The 20,224-nt window shown below is 45.7% G+C and overlaps 2 protein-coding genes across 6 annotated transcripts in view; one reads left to right on the top strand and one right to left on the bottom strand.

Annotated features, from left to right (window-relative positions):
• LOC311129551 (pre-mRNA-processing factor 40 homolog A-like) overlaps positions 1–7,370 on the top strand; it is a 33,458-nt gene extending 26,088 nt beyond the window's left edge. For all 4 annotated transcript variants that reach the window (XM_084161861.1, XM_084161860.1, XM_084161863.1 and 1 more), the window contains one exon: positions 6,417–7,370. In XM_084161861.1, the coding sequence (XP_084017987.1) occupies positions 6,417–6,506 (90 nt within the window). In that variant the 3' untranslated portion in view covers positions 6,507–7,370. The remainder of the gene's footprint in view (positions 1–6,416) is intronic.
• Positions 7,371–7,867: 497 nt separating this feature from the next.
• LOC311129063 (formin-like protein 2) overlaps positions 7,868–20,224 on the bottom strand; it is a 104,982-nt gene continuing 92,625 nt past the window's right edge. For both annotated transcript variants that reach the window (XM_084161331.1, XM_084161330.1), the window contains 3 exons: positions 20,028–20,126; positions 15,472–15,610; positions 7,868–11,161 (listed from right to left, as the gene is read on the bottom strand). In XM_084161331.1, the coding sequence (XP_084017457.1) occupies positions 11,052–11,161; positions 15,472–15,610; positions 20,028–20,126 (348 nt within the window). In that variant the 3' untranslated portion in view covers positions 7,868–11,051. The remainder of the gene's footprint in view (positions 11,162–15,471; positions 15,611–20,027; positions 20,127–20,224) is intronic.

Here is a 20,224-nt window from a genome sequence, read left to right as displayed (position 1 = left end):
CCACATCCGCCGATATCGCCCTTCCGCATCTGTGGTTAGAGGTGGCAGAGCTAGAGCGGTGTTTGTCAGACCATGAAACATCCCAAAAATCGGTCTTCTCACGAAAATGTCTGTAGCGTCCGGACGGTTTGCCCACTCTATTGAAAGATGAGACTCTCACGAACACGATAATGTTCTCCGTTTTGCTTTAGGACACCTAGAAGCCTCACAAGACTTGTCTGAAGTTGGTTCAGCCTATTCTGTCAACTTCTGTCTTTAGGGTCCGAATGGTTTGGGCTACAAACTAATATGACCCCTGTGTGGAAAGCTGAGACTCTCACAAACACGATGGTGTTTTGCCCTAGGACTCCCACAAGCCTCACAAGACTCGTCTGAAGGTACCCGGTACCGGTAAAAAAAAATAATTGAAGTAAATATGGAGATAGTTTAGTGCCTAAAATAAGGGGATAAATACATGTATAAAAAATATATGTATATGTGTGTTTCCTGATCTTTCTTATATCTCCTCAGATATAGGACACTTCAGAACATACTTATTTTAGATACTTTTTTTTTTTACTATCTGTTGTTCCATGTAGTGAATCTGTTATTCAATGCGTTTCTGTTGGCTAATAGCAGTAATGCCAAATTCACTGTTTCATCCAGTAATGTTTTCCTATATTTTTCTGATAATTTAAGGGGTCTAAACAGGAGCTAACGGAATGAGGTCTATTGTGATCACGTGCTGCTAAAATTGCTTAATTGTTTGTTTTGGTTGGTTGGTTCAGCGTTGTAATTCGTTGGTATTACTAGCTAAAGAGCTAACTGTATCAAGCTAGCCATGTGCTAACAGCAGCTAGTTAAACTAACTAGTTAGCTAGATAGATTACATTAAATTCGTCTTGATTGTGGCTACAGTAGCTATAAAGCTCTCTCTCACTAACATTAGCTAGCTAGCCAAGCTAAACTCAAGTCTATCGTAAATCATGGAGTTGAGTTAACTTGGCTAGCTAGCTAACTTAGCTGTTTTAGATGCTGACCAGACGGGCCATTTAACTTTTCTAGCTATCCTAGGTAGCTAGCTAGCTATTTAGCAAACAAAAGGGCTAATGTTAAGCAACTGAATGATGTTTCCTAAGCTTGTTACGTTGAAGCTGTGTGTGTGTGTGTCTGTGTGTATGAGACAAGAGGGGTAGCTAGCTAGTATGACAGGGAGAGAAAGAATGCATCTGGTGAATAACTTAGCCTCACATGGAATCTGATTATCACAACACTAATGTATGCATGGCAACACGTCATGCCACATTCTCTGTGTAGCTCAGTTGGTAGAGCATGGCGCTTGCAACGCCAGGGTTGTGGGTTCGATTCCCACGGGGGGCCAGTATGAAAAAAAGAAAGAAAAAAAGAGCGTCTGCTAAATGACTAAAATGTAAAATGTCTTAAAATTCAAAATCAAATAGCTAAATGATCCCTGGTATGACCATCTTAAAACAATTCCTGATCTTAGCTTAGAACCACCTCCCTCTCCCTCAGCTAAACGGGGCTTAGACTCTAGAGGGTTAAAGTAGTCAAAAGTTGTATTATTTGGTCCCATATTCCTAGCACCCAATGACTACATCAAGCTTGTGACTCTACAAACTCATTATATGCATTTGCAGGTTGTTTTGGGTTATGTTGTGCCCAATAGAAATGAATTGTAAATAATGTATTGTGTCATTTTGGAGTCACTTTTATTGTAAATAAATAAGAATATAATGTTTCTGAACACTTCTAGATGAATGTGGATGCTAGCATGATTATGGAGAGTTATGAATGAAACGTGAATAATCAGTGAGAAAGTTGGAGGCAGAACATATCCCCCCCGAAATGCTAACCTCCCCTGTTATTGGATAATGGTGAGGTTAGCATGTTTTTGGGGTATGATCTCTGTGCCTCTAACTTTCTCACTCATCATTAAACATGATAGCATCCACATGAACTGTTTAGAAACTTATTATATTCTTATTTATAATAAAAGGGACTCTAAAATGACCCTACGACACTAATCTAGTGGGCACAACATACCAAAACACAACCAAAACAAACTGCAAATGCATCCAACAAGTTTGTAGAGTCACAAGTTGTCATTGCGTGCTAGGAATATGTGACCAAATAATACAACTTTTGACTACTTTAGGGCTAAATTGAAAGGTTTCTTACAGAAGCAATATGAAAAGCATATGCATAACCATGGTATCAGTTGAAAGGGAACAGTTTGGAGCTAATGGGAACATTATTAGACCAAAGGTACACAACAGTTCACCTGACACAAGACTGAAAATATTGAAATTTACTGTACTTATCGCCGCATAGACTATTGCTGGAAAATGTGGAGTAGGCGCAACATAAGACCAAAAAATGACAGGAGTTTCAGTGAGAGGACTAACTGGTGTCTCGCAGTGGCCACACACTTATCCAAAGTGTGCACAGTTCTTAAGCAATTTCAATGCACTTTTATGACTCTAAGAACAGTCTAGGTACCTTTTTGAGCACTCCTAGCTGTGCTGTTAGAAACTAAGGCATGCACACTTGTAGTTTTTTTGTTTGGAACACAACTCTGCATCCCCGCATTCACACAATGGAACACAACTCTGCATTCACACAATTACTGTTGTTGTTTATGCACTCCAAAACAGTTCATTATAGATCGCAATCTGGGTCAGGTGGGCATGATTTGAAAGCTTGTTCTATTGCCAACATGACTAGCTAAGTTATAAAATATGATCTTACAGTGTTTGGCTTTCACAAGGTAATTGGGAGAAACAGATCTTAATTGTGGTGCGCAAAGAATCATGAGTGTGTGCCTCAGAGCATGTGAGCGGAGTTGAACGGTTGGAAATCGAGCTGTGCTCCAGTCTGCTCCATGTCCTTTCCAACCACTCCGCTAAAAACTGCTCTGTGCTCACAGGGAAAAAACTGCCGCTCCTAATTCGCTCCATTCATTAAAATCACAATTTAACCAACATCCATCAATTTTTGTGACTACCTGGACCTACCGTTTGGTTTTGAAGTATTGAAACCAAACCATATTGATTTGAATGAAAAGTATTTGAATAAACATGGAAAAAGTTAATGTAAGAAGCCCACATCATTTCAAATAGGCTACATGTCATTTTGAACAGCATATAAACACTCTAAATAGGTCAGGAGCCAGACAGGGAAAATGAATTATTTAGGCTACAGTGGGGATTTTTTTTATTTATTTAGACAGCCACCAATTGTGCAAGTTCTCCCACTTAAAAAGATGAGAGAGGCCTGTAATTTTCATCAAAGGTACACGTCAACTATGACAGACAAAATGATTTTTAAAAAATCCAGAAAATCACATTGTAGGATTTTTAATGACTTTATTTGCAAATTATGGTGGAAAATAAGTATTTGGTCAATAACAAAAGTTTCTCAATACTTTGTTATATACCCTTTGTTGGCAATGACACAGGTCAAACGTTTTCTGTAAGTCTTCACAAGGTTTTCACACACTGTTGCTGGGATTTTGGCCCATTCCTCCATGCAGATCTCCTCTAGAGCAGTGATGTTTTGGGGCTGTCGCTGGGCAACACAGACTTTCAACTCCCTCCAAAGATTTTCTATGGGGTTGAGATCTGGAGACTGGCTAGGCCACTCCAGGACCTTGAAATGCTTCTTACGAAGCCACTCCTTCGTTGCCCGGGCGGTGTGTTTGGGATCATTGTCATGCTGAAAGACCCAGCCACGTTTCATCTTCAATGCCCTTGCTGATGGAAGGAGGTTTTCACTCAAAATCTCACGATACATGGCCCCATTCATTCTTTCCTTTACACGGATCAGTCGTCCTGGTCCCTTTGCAGAAAAACAGCACCAAAGCATGATGTTTCCACCCCCATGCTTCACAGTAGGTATGGTGTTCTTTGGATGCAACTCAGCATTCTTTGTCCTCCAAACACGACGAGTTGAGTTTTCACCAAAAAGTTCTATTTTGGTTTCATCTGACCATATGACATTCTCCCAATCCTCTTCTGGATCATCCAAATGCACACTAGCAAACTTCAGACGGACCTGGACATGTACTGGCTTAAGCAGGGGGACACGTCTGGCACTGCAGGATTTGAGTCCCTGGCGGCGTAGTGTGTTACTGATGGTAGGCTTTGTTACTTTGGTCCCAGCTCTCTACAGGTCATTCACTAGGTCCCCCCGTGTGGTTCTGGGATTTTTGCTCACCGTTCTTGTGATCATTTTGACCCCACGGGGTGAGATCTTGCGTGGAGCCCCAGATCGAGGGAGATTATCAGTGGTCTTGTATGTCTTCCATTTCCTAATAATTGCTCCCACAGTTGATTTCTTCAAACCAAGCTGCTTACCTATTGCAGATTCAGTCTTCCCAGCCTGGTGCAGGTCTACAATTTTGTTTCTGGTGTCCTTTGACAGCTCTTTGGTCTTGGCCATAGTGGAGTTTGACTGTTTGAGGTTGTGGACAGGTGTCTTTTATACTGATAACAAGTTCAAACAGGTGCCATTAATACAGGTAACGAGTGGAGGACAGAGGAGCCTCTTAAAGAAGAAGTTACAGGTCTGTGAGAGCCAGAAATCTTGCTTGTTTGTAGGTGACCAAATACTTATTTTCCACCATAATTTGCAAATAAATTCATAAAAAATCCTACAATGTGATTTTCTGGATTTTTCTTCCTCAATTTGTCTGTCATAGTTGACGTGTACCTATGATGAAAATTACAGGCCTCTCTCATCTTTAAGTGGGAGAACTTGCACAATTGGTGGCTGACTAAATACTTTTTTTCCCCACTGTAGATTATTTCAAGGCTATAGTCTACAAAGAAATACATTGTGAAGCATTTGCAAGTGCGACACAATAGGCTGGTAGGGACATAAAGCTCTCAGCATTTAAACATTTTGTTGTATTAAATCATTATAGTCTATAAATTGCGCATGTAGGCTGTGACTTACTTAAAATTAAATACAAATTAAACGAAAAATGACTTTGTGCCTTTTTGAATACATTTTTAGAATTCATTTTTTGAAACACAAGTTTGGCCAGAGTCTGTGGCGTCAGGCTCATGCGATGGTGCCTGGAGAGCAGGCCAGCAGCGGAGAATATCCTCTCCATGCTTGCAGAGCAACTGGGGATGCTGAACACCCGTTTGGCCCCTCTTGCCAGGCTGGGCAGAAATAGGTAGGCAAAATAACCCAATCAAAATGGAAAGCGCCTTGAACATGGGAATATGCCAGGTCTATTGGGCCAAAATCAATTATGACCTATTGTATAGATAATAGAACAAAAATGAACGAAACGTTTAAGAGATCAGATTTGTAGTTTATAAATACTTTTCTACAATGACACACTTCATTAGCTACCCACCTCGTTCCTTTCTTTTAGCATGTGCACGTAGTAAGTACACCATCGTGCTTTCGGGATAGGTGTCTTTTCAGATTCCACAATGATTCTTTAGTTGTGGACACTACATCACCGCACTCCCTCTCTTGCTCTTGGTCCTCATCTTTGTAAGTCACTTTAATTTAGCATCAGTGTGTTCTATCAGTTTCTTTATGAAAATATTTTGCGAACTCCATGACCGTAGCTAAAGCAAGGTGCTATCGCAGCACACAAGTAGACTACAAATGCATGCTAGGCCGGGCATGCCCTGAGCTCGTTAAGTGAGCGCTACTGGAGCAAAATTGGAGCGGGCGAGAAGGCCAACGCTCCAGCCTTTGGGAATCTCGCTCAGCGCTCCAGTCAAATTGGGCATGCTCCGCTCCACTCACATACTATGGTGTGCCGCGGCAAATTTTCTTCACAATAAACAAACAGGCTCATTCTATTCAGAACCCAGGGTATGATGCCATGCCATCTTGTACCTGTACATCAAACATAGTGATCATAAACTGTATATGACATGAGTTTTATGATTTGGAAATGTGAAGTGCACATTTGGACTCATGGGTGTTTGGCTTTCTTGTATGACCTCAAAGCTGTATTTATTATAATCCTCAACATCTCATCTTTCAAAAATAAATACTCATCTTAATTTACAGCATTTCTCTCACTCAGACAAAACATTTGCTAAAGTTACCCAATTACCGGGAGGGATGGGGGCAACTTCTTGTCATGCACAGTGCTGAAGTTCAGAACGGCTGTCAGTCAAAACCGTGAAGCCCAGAGCTCTGACATGTATAGCACGTTACTGTACAGCCACTATGTTCCAATTTAGGCGCTTATTAGCGCCCAAATCTGGCATTTTAAAGGGCTACTACACTTCAAGTGAATTTGTCCAAATACTTATGACACCTTAAGAGAGACTAGATACATAGCTTTAATTTCTAAACAGTAAAACAGATCTATGAAAATACCCTCAAAAGGTGACAGTATTGTTGGAAAATGTGGGTTTTGATGTCTTGTCTTTCTGTAGGGTGGCTGGGACACATCAGGCAGCGAGCTAAGTGAAGGAGAGCTGGAGAAGAGGAGGAGGACTCTACTAGAACAGCTGGATGCTCCTTGATGCTCCGTTTCTCCTCACGCTCTCTTTCTTCACTTCATCCAACATGCATTCCCCCTAGTGCTTCCTTTTCAGCGTAATGCCACACATGCTTGGACTTAGTGCCGCAAAATTCCGGTACATTTTCCCATAACCCCAGATTTTCAGGAAATCCCACTTGGAAGATTCCCCTAATTCCTGGCAATTTTGGGGAGTGTACCAGAATTTCGCAACCCTACTTCGACTGTACGTAAACTATTCCCCGTATGTTTTGTATAATGGGAATGAATTCGCCACACTAGCACAAGAATGCTGGGTACATATTTGCTGTTTCCTTTCATTATGGGAAGTGGTCACAGGCTGAGCTGAGTGACTACTTTATCAGAATAAGGTCTGTGTAGAAATGTAGCTTTTTGTTGCCTTTGATAATATCCTTTCTCTCTGTAATTTGTAGTTGGATGTTATTGTTTTTCTTTGATATCTAAATGGATTCAAAGCGCATCTTAACACCGTGCTCTTTACTGTGACTTGCAGTTTTCAGTACACTTTCTTCGTTTTGAGTTCCAATGCCACCCTATTCCCATTATAATGCACTACTTTTGACCAGGGCCCATGGGGTTCTGGTCAAAAGTAGTGCACTATATAGGGAATAGGGTGACATTTGGGACAAATAACTATTTGGCAAAGGTGCACATCTAGATTGAAGTCCCCATACTTTATGTTCTGTATATTTGATTTCAAAACAACTGGTAAATGTCTCTGAAGCAAGATATTTTTGAAATAATCTTAGCGGTATGTCTAGGATTGGTTTGATAAATTGTAATTGGAGGAATTGTGAAAGTCCTCATGACCTGATCTATAAATGTAATAAAATACAGTTTACATGGATTTGTCTTCATGTACGATGACTGAGTCACGAGCCACCAACATGTTTTTGTTTCCTACAAATAGCACTCATTATTTCCTTAGATCATCCTTTACCCTCTCTGTTATGAGTACCTCTTCTCAGAACTCATTCACTAGGCTTAGTATCTGTTTCCTGTGGATCAGTGAAATGCTAGGCAGATTGTATGTAATGATTACTACTGTAATAGGGAGGCCCAAGAAAACATGGCGCAGAATAAATCAAGACTGAGCTCCAACAACATAAGCAGAGCTGGCCAGAGACCGACAAGTGGAGAGCCTTGGTTGCTGTCCAATGTGCCAGTCGGCACAACAGGGATGAGTGAGTAATGATTGCTACTGTACTTACATAGACAAAGATGACAAGATAGAAAACCCTGGAGAAGTCTATCAGTAGAAAACCAGAGGGAATCTGAACAGCTGTCTGCTAAACGAATGAGGAAGATAAACATTGAAATAAAGATGCACACATTATTGTAAATAGTTTATTTGATCATATCCATTGAGAACTCAGAATCTAACAACAAAAGTATTTTGTAATAAGCGCATATTGCCTAAAAAAACATTTTATGAAAATAAAAACATGCCATTATTATCCAGTCAAATGAGTGAAGCTGATGAGTGGTTGCGTTCACATAGGAAGTATAGAGATGAGTGGTTCGTTGCACATGCTATAATGTGGACATTTACAGTCCCAAGACCACAGGAAGCTTCTCTGAACGTCAACGGGTTACGTCCCAAAAGGCACCCTATTCCCTATATAGAGCACTACTTTTGTCCAGTTCCCATTGTGCTCTGGCCAACAGTAGTGCACTATATAGGGAATTGGGTGCCGTTAGAGACTGATCTAATACCTCTTTACTGTCAGGCAAGTGTGACACCAGGGCATTCTGTTTCACACACTAGATCCTTTTATGTTAAAGAGAAGCCAGATTTGTGTTTTCGGCTTAATTAAATATTCAAAATGGACCAAAAGGTACGATACGTTAAAATAACATTCAAATTGTATAGTACAGGGTGACATGGTGTTGTAAACTTTGTTTTAAACAATATGTACAATATTAACCTTATATGGTAATGAGTGGATTAAGAAGTACAAAACAATGCAACTATTTTTCATCTAAATATCTGTACATTAAAAAAAAAGTTTTGTTTGTCTGTTCCAACATCTTTTTAACATACCTAAACACCATCAAAAACGACTGCCGCTCACGTCAGTGGGTCACATGAGCAATACTGAATGGAAACAGTTTTCAGTGGTTAAATACTATAAATTAAACTTACAATAATAGTGAGTAGACAGTTTCCTAGAGATTCATTAGCCGATAGCAGTTTTCAGAGTAAAAAAATCTTGTAATCCAGTTTTCATGACAAGCTCCTCAAGTAGCCTAAAGTGCCTTTCTTGCAGCTGCTACACTTCACTGGAAAGGTATCTGCTGAGAAGTCTTTCTTTTAGCACCTTTCCTATTCGCTCGGAGTCAATTGTGTCTCTCGCTCTGGTCTAGGGTGTTGTTCGCCAGTGCTCACACAATCGTACGACCAAACAACGCCCTGGACCAGAGCTATTGTGGCTCCAAGGCCCCACCAACCACTAAACAGCATTGCATGTGAATGGCACTTGAGGTCTACATGAGCAGACAATGTAGTTCTATCTATTCACGGCTTGGTCCACTAACCATGTTAACACTGATAAATGAGATGTTAATACCGCAATAACCGTAACATGGAGGCCTAGCTATATACAATTCACATTAGCCTGGTCTCGTCTTGAGAGAGCCACACCTCTCTGAGCTATATTGTCTTTGATATGATTTCTCTGTGGTCATATGTTGGTGTACATAAGTCTACCTCATACTTGCTTAAGTACTTTCTTTGAACATATTCGTTTTGGATCACTGCTTCATAATATACTAACCTAAGACGTGTACACTACATGACCAAAAGTATGTGGGCACCTGTCTGTCGAACATCTCATTCCAAAATTATGTGCATTAATATGGAGTTGGTCCCTCATTGCTGCTATAACAGCCACCACTCTTCTGGGAAGCTTTCCACTAGATGTTGGAGCATTGCTGCGGGGACTTGCTTTCATTCAGCCACAAGAGCATTAGTGAGGTCGGGCACTGATGTTGGGCGATTAGGCCTGGCTCGCAGTCGGTGTTCCAATTCATCCCAAAGGTGTTCGATGGGGTTGAGGTCAGGGATCTTTGCAGGCTAGTCAAGTTCTTCCACACCGATTTCGACATACCATTTCTGTATGGACCTTGCTTTGTGCACGGGGACATTGTCATGCTGAAACAGGAAAGGGCCTTCCCCAAACTGTTGCCACAAAGTAGGAAGCACAGAATCGTGTAAGATGGTCATTGTATGCTGTAGCGTTAAGATTTCCCTTCACTGGAACTAAGGGGCCTAGCCTAAATCATGAAAAAGCCCCAGACCATTATTCCTCCTCCACCAAACTTTACAGTTGGCACGCATTGGGGCAGGTAGCGTTCTCCTGGCATCCGCCAAACCCAGATTTGTCTGTCGGACTGCCAGATGGTGAAGCGTGAGTCATCACTCCAGAGAACGTGTTTCCACTGCTCCAGAGTCCAATGGCGGCGAGCTTTACACCACTCCAGCCGACACTTGGCATTGCGCATGGTGATCTTAGGCTTGTGTGCAGCTGCTCGGCCATGGAAACCCATTTCGTGAAACTCCCGACAAACAGTTATTGTGCTGACGTTGCTTCCAGTGGCAGGTTGGAACTTTGTAGTGAGTGTTACAACCGAGGACAGACAATTTTTATGTGCTTCAGCACTCTGCGGTCCCGTTCTGTGAGCTTGTGTGGCCTACCACTTCGCGGCTGAGCTGTTGCTCCTAGACGTTTCCATTTCACAATAACAGCACTTACAGTTGACCGGGCCAGCTCTAGCAGGGCAGAAATTTGACGAATTGACTTGTTGGAAAGGGGGCATCCTATGACGGTGCCACGTTAAAAGTCACTGAGCTCTTCAGTAAGGCCATTCTACTGCCAATGTTTGTCTATGGAGATTGCATGGCGGTGTGCTCGATTTTATGCAACGGGTGAGGCTGAAATAGTCGAATCCAGTCATTTGAAGGTGTGTCCACATACTTTTGTATATAAAGTGTATGTCCCCTTTAAAAAGTACATTAGCCCTTTAGTAACAATGGAAAAGCTAATGAGTTCTTAAGAGTGCCGCTCGAACACATTGTGTAATTTCCAAGAACGATGGCAGTAGCACCAGGAATGTAATAAGATACTAGCTATGAAATACCATATTCATCCTCTGTGGCGGAACCGTGACCCGTTACATTCTACACTTCTTTCAGGAAAAATCTCTTTCAGGAATCCCCGCTACAGACGACTGTGTCCAGTATACATATCAAAGGAAAATACAGTTAAAGCCAGGTCAAGTTGTATTGCTTGAAGTAAAAAAAATCTCCAGACAGACAAACAGGAGACAAAACAACAAGTTTTAGGCACTTGGCTTGTCTAAGGTTCACTATAACTGACCTTTCAGACCCATCTATCTCTCTTTCAGTCCATCTATCTCTCTTTCAGTCCATCCATCTCTCCTTCAGTCCTTCAGAGTGAGAGGCTGCTACACTCTCCACATCACTCCCCCTCTTCACCCCTCCCCTAGCACATGCACTTTTCCCTCGTCAAATTACGACTTCAGAGTTGTTGACCGGCCGCAAGTTCTGGTCATCAAAGCGTCTCCTGACGCTCCTCCTCACCGCGTCGGCTCGCCTGTAAGGCTGATTGCGAAGATCTGGGATGGAGGGAGGAAGGGAGGGGTGGGGTAAAAGATGTTGTCAATCATCTTGCCAGGGCCTTCAGATGTGCCCAGAGGCTGGTTGTGTTGGCAGCCAGTCATGCAAAGCAGCTTGAGTTCTACAGAAACATTACCCCCTCAGTTCACTTCTCTGGACGAAAGACAAAAACAGGTCCAAAGAAAATACCTTATTGAGTGACAATTTTTCACATTTACTATTCCTTCTGTCACTATCAATAAAAAAACAAGCTATGGACGGCTGCCCTCTTATACAAGCCTTGTCAATGGAGAAGTACATTCTCCTCTTTCCCATGTTTAACAAACAACAAAAAGGCAAGAAAAGTCTTCAGTTTTCCATGAAGGGCATTTTAAATTGAATATTGCATTCTTTGATTTCAGACATGCAATACTTGTCTAAACTGTAATTAGGAAATGGAGGGTGAACAGAAAGGAGGGAGTGGGACCAAAACAGGCAGACTAGTCTGAAGTAGGGAAAGCCCTCAGCGGTAGGTAACTTAAAGGGAAGGGAGGTAAAAAAGAGATGCTTGCCAGGTCTGGGACACATCCACCACCACAGGGGTGCTATTGGAGGAATTCCTTACCCTCGAGTGGACATTGGGAAATTTAGTAATATTATTCTTCTTTAGGGCTGGATGGATGAAGAGAAGACAAAATGGAGGTTAAAGAAGCAGGGTGACCAGAGGGGTCACTCCAGTATTTTCACAGTATTTTTGCAGCGGTGGGAGCGTTGAGCGAGCAAAGCAGCCAATAGAGGGGAGGGGAGGGGAGGGGAGGGGGGGAGGGGATGCAGGGGATAGGATAAGACAGGACTAGGGGTGTTAAGAGGGCCAAAGCTAAGATATCCTGTTAACTGATACAGCAGGCACAAAGGGAGAACAAACCAAAGCATTTGTTTTTCTGTGTCTCAAAACCCAGGCTGCTTTGCAGAATGACTACCAGCATGAGCAAATAGAGCTAACCATCAAACTTTGCACGAAAGCTTTGGAATAGTTACATACAAGAAAAAAGTTAATATTGAATAGAACACAGACCAAAAACCAAAGAACAGCATGCATTCAGCCAGATACACGGGGATAGGATGTGAATTCAACTGTAATTTATGGAAATGTTTAGAAATACTGAGGCTTTTCCCTTTAAATTGCTAAACCCCTGTATAGCCCCCCTGTAGCTCAGTTGGTAGAGCATGGCGCTTGCAACGCCAGGGTTGTGGGTTCGTTTCCCACGGGGGGCCAGTATGAAAATGTATGCACTCACTAACTGTAAGTCGCTCTGGATAAGAGCGTCTGCTAAATGACTAAAATGTAAATGTAAACAGCAATGAATGTATCTGACTGTATGTTAGTGGCACACAATGGATATGTGACATTTAAGACCGAGAACACGTGTCAGAAAATAATACTTCATGCAATATGTTAGAAAGGTGACCTGGCAGACCACAGAAAGTCATGTGATAAGATTGTGATCCATCGCCAAGCACAAGGTAAGGGGGGGAACTGTAGCTCTGGTCCAGAGTGTTACGTGTAGCTTCAAGGCTCAGCATCAGCAAGACAGATGTAACACCCTGGACCAGAGCTAGGGGAACTGGGAACAGGGGACATTGTGGGTATGAAGCAGGAGAAAGCCAGTGGCATGCAGAAACCCAAACAGCAGCAGTAATACATGATGAACACAATACTCCGTTTTCATGATAAGACAGATTAACACACAAGCAAAGTATAATGCCACAGCCATTTTAAAATGAGTCATACATCTTAACTTACAAAATATTATATAATTATTTTATAATTATAGGCTAAACGACTCTGCTATGTTGACAATATTACCCTACATCTACTAAAGCAAAACTACTATATACTTTATAACATAACTACTGGCATTAATACAGGTCAACATAACATATGTAATGCAATATATACGTATTGGATGCTAGTAAGTGAGAATCCGTTGGGCTACGGTCTAGGAAGCACTTCAGCTATATTAACAGCAGAGGGCACTTACCATGCGGTCCGATTGATATACACTGAGTGTACTAAACATTAAGAACACCTTCCTAATATTGAGATGCACCCCCCCTGCATTTTGCCCTCAGAACAGCCTCAATTCGTAGGGGCATGGACTCTACAAGGTGTCGAAAGCGTTCCACAGGGATGCTGGCCCATGTTGACTCCAATGCTTCCCACAATTGTGTCAAGTTAGCTGGATGTCTTTTGGGTGGTGGACAATTCTTGATACACACGGGAAACCGTTGAGTGTGAAAAACCCAGCAGCGTTGCAGTTCTTCACACAAACCGGTGCACCAGGCACCTACTACCATACCCTGTTCAAAGGCACTTAAATATTTTGTCATGTCCATTCACCCTTTGAATGGCACACATACACAACCCATGTCAATTGTCTCAATGCTTGAAAATCCTTGTTCAACCTGTCTCCTCCCCTTCATCTACACTGATTGAAGTGGATTTAACAAGTGACATCAATAAGGGATCATTGCTTTTACCTGGATTCACCTGGTCAGTCTATGTCATGGAAAGAGCAGGTGTTCATAATGTTTTGTACACTCTAATATACTCTATACTAATACAGCTAGAGTGAGACATGGTTTCTAACCCATCTACCCATCTCCCTCTTCTCAGGGCAAATATCAATGGCCTGACAGGAACATTTCTGTGACATTATGGTTTGCTATGGGTGATGATACAAACGGATGAGAAAGTATATAACGGGGATGACTTGTCATGCAGGGTAACGGAGTTGACATCAGCGACCCCTCCCACAAAACCCCTCCCTCCTCATGCTCCCCTCATAGGAGGGGCGGTGACAGAGACACCAACACCCCCCCCCCCGCCACCCCCCCCCACATACACACACAAGTGACTGACAGTGACACACCCACAGAGTGAGCGAGAACACACAACACACAGTGAAAGTACGGAGAAAGAGAGAGGCAAGAAAGAAAGAGAGCACTGTATTTACAGCAACCTTTCAGAGAGAGTTCTAAGCTTTAGTAATGGTACTCCTCATTGTGAGCCGGCTCGCAGAAGAACCGAGAACCCCGTTTGGCTGTGCGGGCGGTAAAGGGCACTGTCTTCAGCACTGCATTGAAACAACAACAACAGCTAAGACATGACAGTAAGGAGAAGCACACATCTACAGGGTTTTAGAACAGGTTAACACCCTACAGCATTAGAAGACTGAAGCAGAGACACATTAACACATTCTACTATAGGCCTACAGGGCTGCTTAGGGTTGCACAATTCCGGGAACTTTCCCAAAATTCCCCGGTTTTCCAGAAATCCCGGTTGGAGGATTACCGAATTTCCTGCTTATTGAAATCCTGGTTGGAAGATTCCCTGGAATCAGTAAGGAATAAGTAGGAAATTCGGGAATCTTCCAACCGGGATTTCTGAAAAACCTGGGAATATTACCGGAATTTTGCAACTGTAGGGTTGCTACGCTACAGCTATTCCACTGTATCTTATGGAGTGCTAACGTTAAAATGTTACAAGACAGGCTTTTAGCTTGTCAGTTAGAATAAGGTTATGTTTTATTGTTATATAGAATTATAGTGTTATTGCCACACCACACGGAATGTAAATGGCCTAGGGTTGTATACAACAATTCCTCAGAGGCACATTTTATTGCAGTTCACTGAATAAAATATGTATTCGTTTTCTCAGTGTCATATATTTTAATAAAGCAGATCAATACATGGGCTGCATTCCAAATAGCATAGGGCTCTGGTCGAAAGTAGTGCACCACATAGGGAATAAGGTGCCATTTGGGACGCAGCCATGGTCTCTGGTCTGGGGACTATACTCTAAGCCCGGCCCGTCTACAACACTAACTGTTACAAAGAAGGACAACAGATAGCAGATAATGATCATATGCACATTTGCGCCGGCTCCAAGTGTCTAGGTTGGGTTAGCTGGACTGTCAATGCATGTTTGTAACGTATGATTACGGTTAAATAAAGCCTTAGGATTGAATCATTGACAGTTCAAACAGTTCAATAGTTAAGAGGCAACGTATTTGTTAGTGGTTTAGAAACCCATGTTAATGATTGAATGAGACTGGATTAGAGCACAGGAGAGGCCCTGCATGCAGAACACCCAGTGTGTGTGTGTGTGTATGTGTGTGTGTGTGTGTGTGTGTGTGTACGCGCATACAGTATGTGTACGCACATGTGTGTGTACACGTGTGTGTGTGTGTTTGTGTGCGTTCGCATGTGTATGAGTAACGTGTGTGTGATTGTAGAACTGATGGTGATTGGCCATGGTCCTGTTTACCGGTGATGATGTCCTCGATGGCTCCATCCTTGCCCTCGTAGACATGGCGGCTGCCCGTATCCTTCACCTGCTTCTTCCTCAGCTCAGCTATCACCTCCTGCTGCTGACTCCTGCTCCTGGTGTTCTTATGGGACGGAGACTGGTGGGGAGACCACACACACACACACACAAGGACATAGAATAAAACACACACACACACACAGACAAGGACGTACGCATACAGTCAAATCACAGGCGCCTTTTTAGACTATTCAAACAGTATAAGGATGTCCCCGTGTGACACACCATAGCTGTCAGTCTAATGTGTCCATTGGACAGGTTATACTGTATATATTATATATACCGTTTATATTTACTGGTTGGTTTACCAACTGTTTATGTTTACTGGTTATATATAGTGGATTATCTTGACTTGACGTGATACACTAGGTATCTGCAGTATCTAATATAAAACTGCCCTACCAGCAGGAGGGGGGGGGGGGGGGGGGCAGAGGTGGATGAGGGAAGGAGACGAGGGGAAGGGGGGAGAGTTAGGGGAAGGAGAGAGAGGTAGAGCGGGGGGAGAAAGAGAGCTTAAATTATAGGAAGAGGATAGAGAGGGAAAGAAAGAGGGAGAAATGGTGAGTGGGAGGAGGGGGGAGAGAAGGGATAGTTTACCTTATAGGAAGCAGGTGAGGAGGGAGAGAGAGAAAGAGAGAGACGGCAAGAGAGACGGCGAGAGAGAGAGAGAGAGATGGCGAGAGAGAGAGGGAGAGAAAGAGAGAGAGATGACGAGAGAGAGAGACAGCGAGAGAGAGGAGAGAGACGGCGAGAGAGGAGAGAGACGGCGAGAGAAACGGCGAGAGAGAGAGACGGCGAGAGAGGAGAGAGAGAGACGGCGTGAGAGAGACGCGAGAGAGAGGAGAGAGACGGCGAGAGAGAGACGGTGAAAGATGACGAGAGAGAGAGACGCGAGAGAGACGGCGAGAGAGAGAGAGGGCGAGAGAGAGAGAAAGACGGCGAGAGAGAGACGGCGAGAGAGAGGGAAAGACAGCGAGAGAGAGAGAGAGACGGCGAGAGAGAGACGGCGAGTGAGAGAGAGAGACGGCGAGAGAGAGACGGCGAGAGACGGCGAGAGAGAGAGAGAGACGGCAAGAGAGAGAGAGAGACGGTGAGAGAGAGAGAAAAACAGCGAGAGAGAGAAAAACAGCGAGAGAGAGAGAGAGATGGCGAGAGAGAGAGACGGCGAGAGAGAGAGAGAGAGACGCGAGAGAGAGAGAGACGGCGAGAGAGAGAAAGACGGCGAGAGAGAGAGAGACGTCGAGAGAGAGAGAAAGACGGCGAGAGAGAGAGAGAGACGGCGAGAGAGAGAGACGGCGAGAGAGAGAGAGACGGCGAGAGAGAGAGAGACGGCGAGAGAGAGAGAGACGGCGAGAGAGAGAGAGAGAGACGGCGAGAGAGAGAGAGACGCGAGAGAGAGAGACGGCGAGAGAGAGAGAGACGGCGAGAGAGAGAGAGGGCGAGAGAGAGAGAAAGACGGCGAGAGAGAGAGAAAGACGGCGAGAGAGAGACGGCGAGAGACAGTGAGAGAGAGAGAGACGGCGAGAGAGAGAGAGAGAGAGACGCGAGAGAGACGGCGAGAGAGAGAGCGAGAGAGAGACGGCGAGAGAGAGACGGCGAGAGAGAGAGAGACGGCGAGAGAGAGAGACGGCGAGAGAGAGAGAGAGAGATGCGAGAGAGAGAGACGGCGAGAGAGAGAGACGGCGAGAGAGAGAGAAAGACGGCGAGAGAGAGAGAGAAAGACAGCGAGAGAGAGAGAGAGAGAGAGAGACGGCGAGAGAGAGAGAGAGACGGCGAGAGAGAGAGAGACGGCGAGAGAGAGAGAGACGGCGAGAGAGAGAGAGACGGCGAGAGAGAGAGACAGCGAGAGAGAGAGAGACGGCGAGAGAGAGAGAGAGACGCGAGAGAGAGAGAAAGATGGCGAGAGAGAGAGAGACGGCGAGAGAGAGACGGCGAGAGAGAGAGAGACGGCGAGAGAGAGAGAGAGAGACGGCGAGAGAGAGAGACGGCGAGAGAGAGAGACGGCGAGAGAGAGAGACGGCGAGAGAGAGAGAGAGACGCGAGAGAGAGACGGCGAGAGAGAGAGACGGCGAGAGAGAGAGACGGCGAGAGAGAGAGAAAGACGGCGAGAGAGAGAGAAAGACGGAGAGAGAGAGAGAAAGAGAGAGAGAGAGACGGCGAGAGAGAGACGGCGAGAGAGACGGCGAGAGAGAGAGAGACGGCGAGAGAGAGAGAGACGGCGAGAAAGGAGAGAGAGAGACGGCGTGAGAGAGACGCGAGAGAGAGGAGAGAGACGGCGAGAGAGAGACGGTGAGAGATGACGAGAGAGAGAGATGGCGAGAGAGAGAGAGAGAGACGGCGAGAGAGAGAGGGCGAGAGAGAGAGAAAGACGGCGAGAGAGAGACGGCGAGAGAGAGGGAAAGACAGCGAGAGAGAGAGAGAGATGGCGAGAGAGAGAGACGGCGAGAGACGGTGAGAGAGGGCAAGAGAGAGAGAGAGACGGCGAGAGAGAGAGAAAAACAGCGAGAGAGAGAAAAACAGCGAGAGAGAGAGAGAGAGATGGCGAGAGAGAGAGACGGCGAGAGAGAGAGAGAGAGAGACGGCGAGAGAGAGAGGGCGAGAGAGAGAAAGACGGCGAGAGAGAGAGAGACGGCGAGAGAGAGAGAAAGACGGCGAGAGAGAGAGAGAGATGGCGAGAGAGAGAGAGACGGCGTGAGAGAGACGGCGAGAGAGAGAGAGAGAGACGGCGAGAGAGAGGCGGCGAGAGAGAGACGGCGAGAGAGAGACGGCGAGAGAGAGAGAGAGAGACGCGAGAGAGAGAGACGCGAGAGAGAGAGACGGCGAGAGAGAGAGAGGGCGAGAGAGAGAGAAAGACGGCGAGAGAGAGAGAGACGGCGAGAGAGAGACGGCGAGAGAGAGAGAGACGGCGAGAGAGAGAGACGCGAGAGAGAGAGACGGCGAGAGAGAGAGACGGCGAGAGAGAGAGAGAGAGAGAGAGATGGCGAGAGAGAGAGAGAGAGAGACGGCGAGAGAGAGAGACGGCGAGAGAGAGAGAGAGAGAGACGGCGAGAGACGGTGAGAGACGGCGAGAGAGAGAGAGAGAGAGAGAGAGACGGCGAGAGAGAGAGAGACGTCGAGAGAGAGAGAGATGGCGAGAGACGGTGAGAGACGGCGAGAGAGAGAGAGACGGCGAGAGAGAGAGAGAGAGACGCGAGAGAGAGAGACGGCGAGAGAGAGAGACGGCGAGAGAGAGAGAGAGACGCGAGAGAGAGACGGCGAGAGAGAGAGAAAGACGGCGAGAGAGAGACGGCGAGAGAGAGACGGCGAGAGAGAGAAAGACAGCGAGAGAGAGAGAGAGACGGCGAGAGAGAGACGGAGAGAGAGAGAGACGGCGAGAGAGAGACGGCGAGAGAGAGAGAGACGGCGAGAGAGAGAGAAAGACAGCGAGAGAGAGAGAGAGAGAGAGACAGCGAGAGAGAGAGACGGCAAGAGAGAGAGAAAGACAGCGAGAGAGAGAGAAAAACAGCGAGACAGAGAGAGACGGCGAGAGAGAGAGAGAGAGACGCGAGAGAGAGAGAAAGACGGCGAGAGAGAGAGAGACGGCGAGAGAGAGACGGCGAGAGACGGTGAGAGACGGCGAGAGAGAGAGACGGCGAGAGAGAGAGAGAGACGCGCGCGAGAGAGAGAGAGACGGCGAGAGAGAGACGGCGAGAGAGAGAGAGACGGCGAGAGAGAGAGACGGCGAGAGAGAGAGAGAGACGGCGAGAGAGAGAGAGGGCGAGAGAGAGAGAAAGACGGCGAGAGAGAGAGAGACGGCGAGAGAGAGAGAAAGACAGCGAGAGAGAGAGAGAGAGAGACGGCGAGAGAGAGACGGCGAGAGAGAGAGAGAGACGGCGAGAGAGAGAGAGACGGCGAGAGAGAGAGAAAGACGGCGAGAGAGAGAGAAAGACAGCGAGAGAGAGAGAGACAGCGAGAGAGAGAGAGAGAGAGAGACGGCGAGAGAGAGAAAGACAGCGAGAGAGAGAGAGAGAGAGAGACGGCGAGAGAGAGAGAGAGACGGCGAGAGAGAGAGAGAGACGGCGAGAGAGAGACGGCGAGAGAGAGAGAGAGATGGCGAGAGAGAGAGAGAGACGGCGAGAGAGAGACGGCGAGAGAGAGACGGCGAGAGAGAGAGAGACGGCGAGAGAGAGAGAGAGACGGCGAGAGAGAGAGAGAGAGAGACGGCGAGAGAGAGAGAGAGAGACGGCGAGAGAGAGAGAGAGAGAGACGGCGAGAGAGAGAGAGAGACGGCGAGAGAGAGAGACGGCGAGAGAGAGAGACGGCGAGAGAGAGAGAGAGAGACGGCGAGAGAGAGAGACGGCGAGAGAGAGAGAGAGACGGCGAGAGAGAGAGAGACGGCGAGAGAGAGAGAGAGACGGCGAGAGAGAGAGAGAGACGGCGAGAGAGAGAGAGACGGCGAGAGAGAGAGAGAGAGAGACGGCGAGAGAGAGAGAGAGACGGCGAGAGAGAGAGGTTACTTTCTGGTGCTCCTGGTCCATCATGGCCTCCTGCTCCAGAAGCTTCTCCATCATCACCTGCTCCGCTCTCTTCCTCTGCTCGTTGTCCTCCTCCGCTTGCTGAAAGAACAGACACACAAACACACGGATACACACTTAGACTGAGGCGTTTCCACAGTCGGGGGAACAGGGATGAGGGTTGGTCAGGAGCGGAAGGT

The sequence above is a fragment of the Coregonus lavaretus genome (genome assembly GCF_964263955.1).
Source record: "Coregonus lavaretus genome assembly, chromosome: 5".
Lineage (NCBI taxonomy): Eukaryota > Metazoa > Chordata > Actinopteri > Salmoniformes > Salmonidae > Coregonus > Coregonus lavaretus.
Note: the sequence above shows the minus strand (reverse complement) of the source record. Positions and strands in the feature narration are given on the sequence as shown.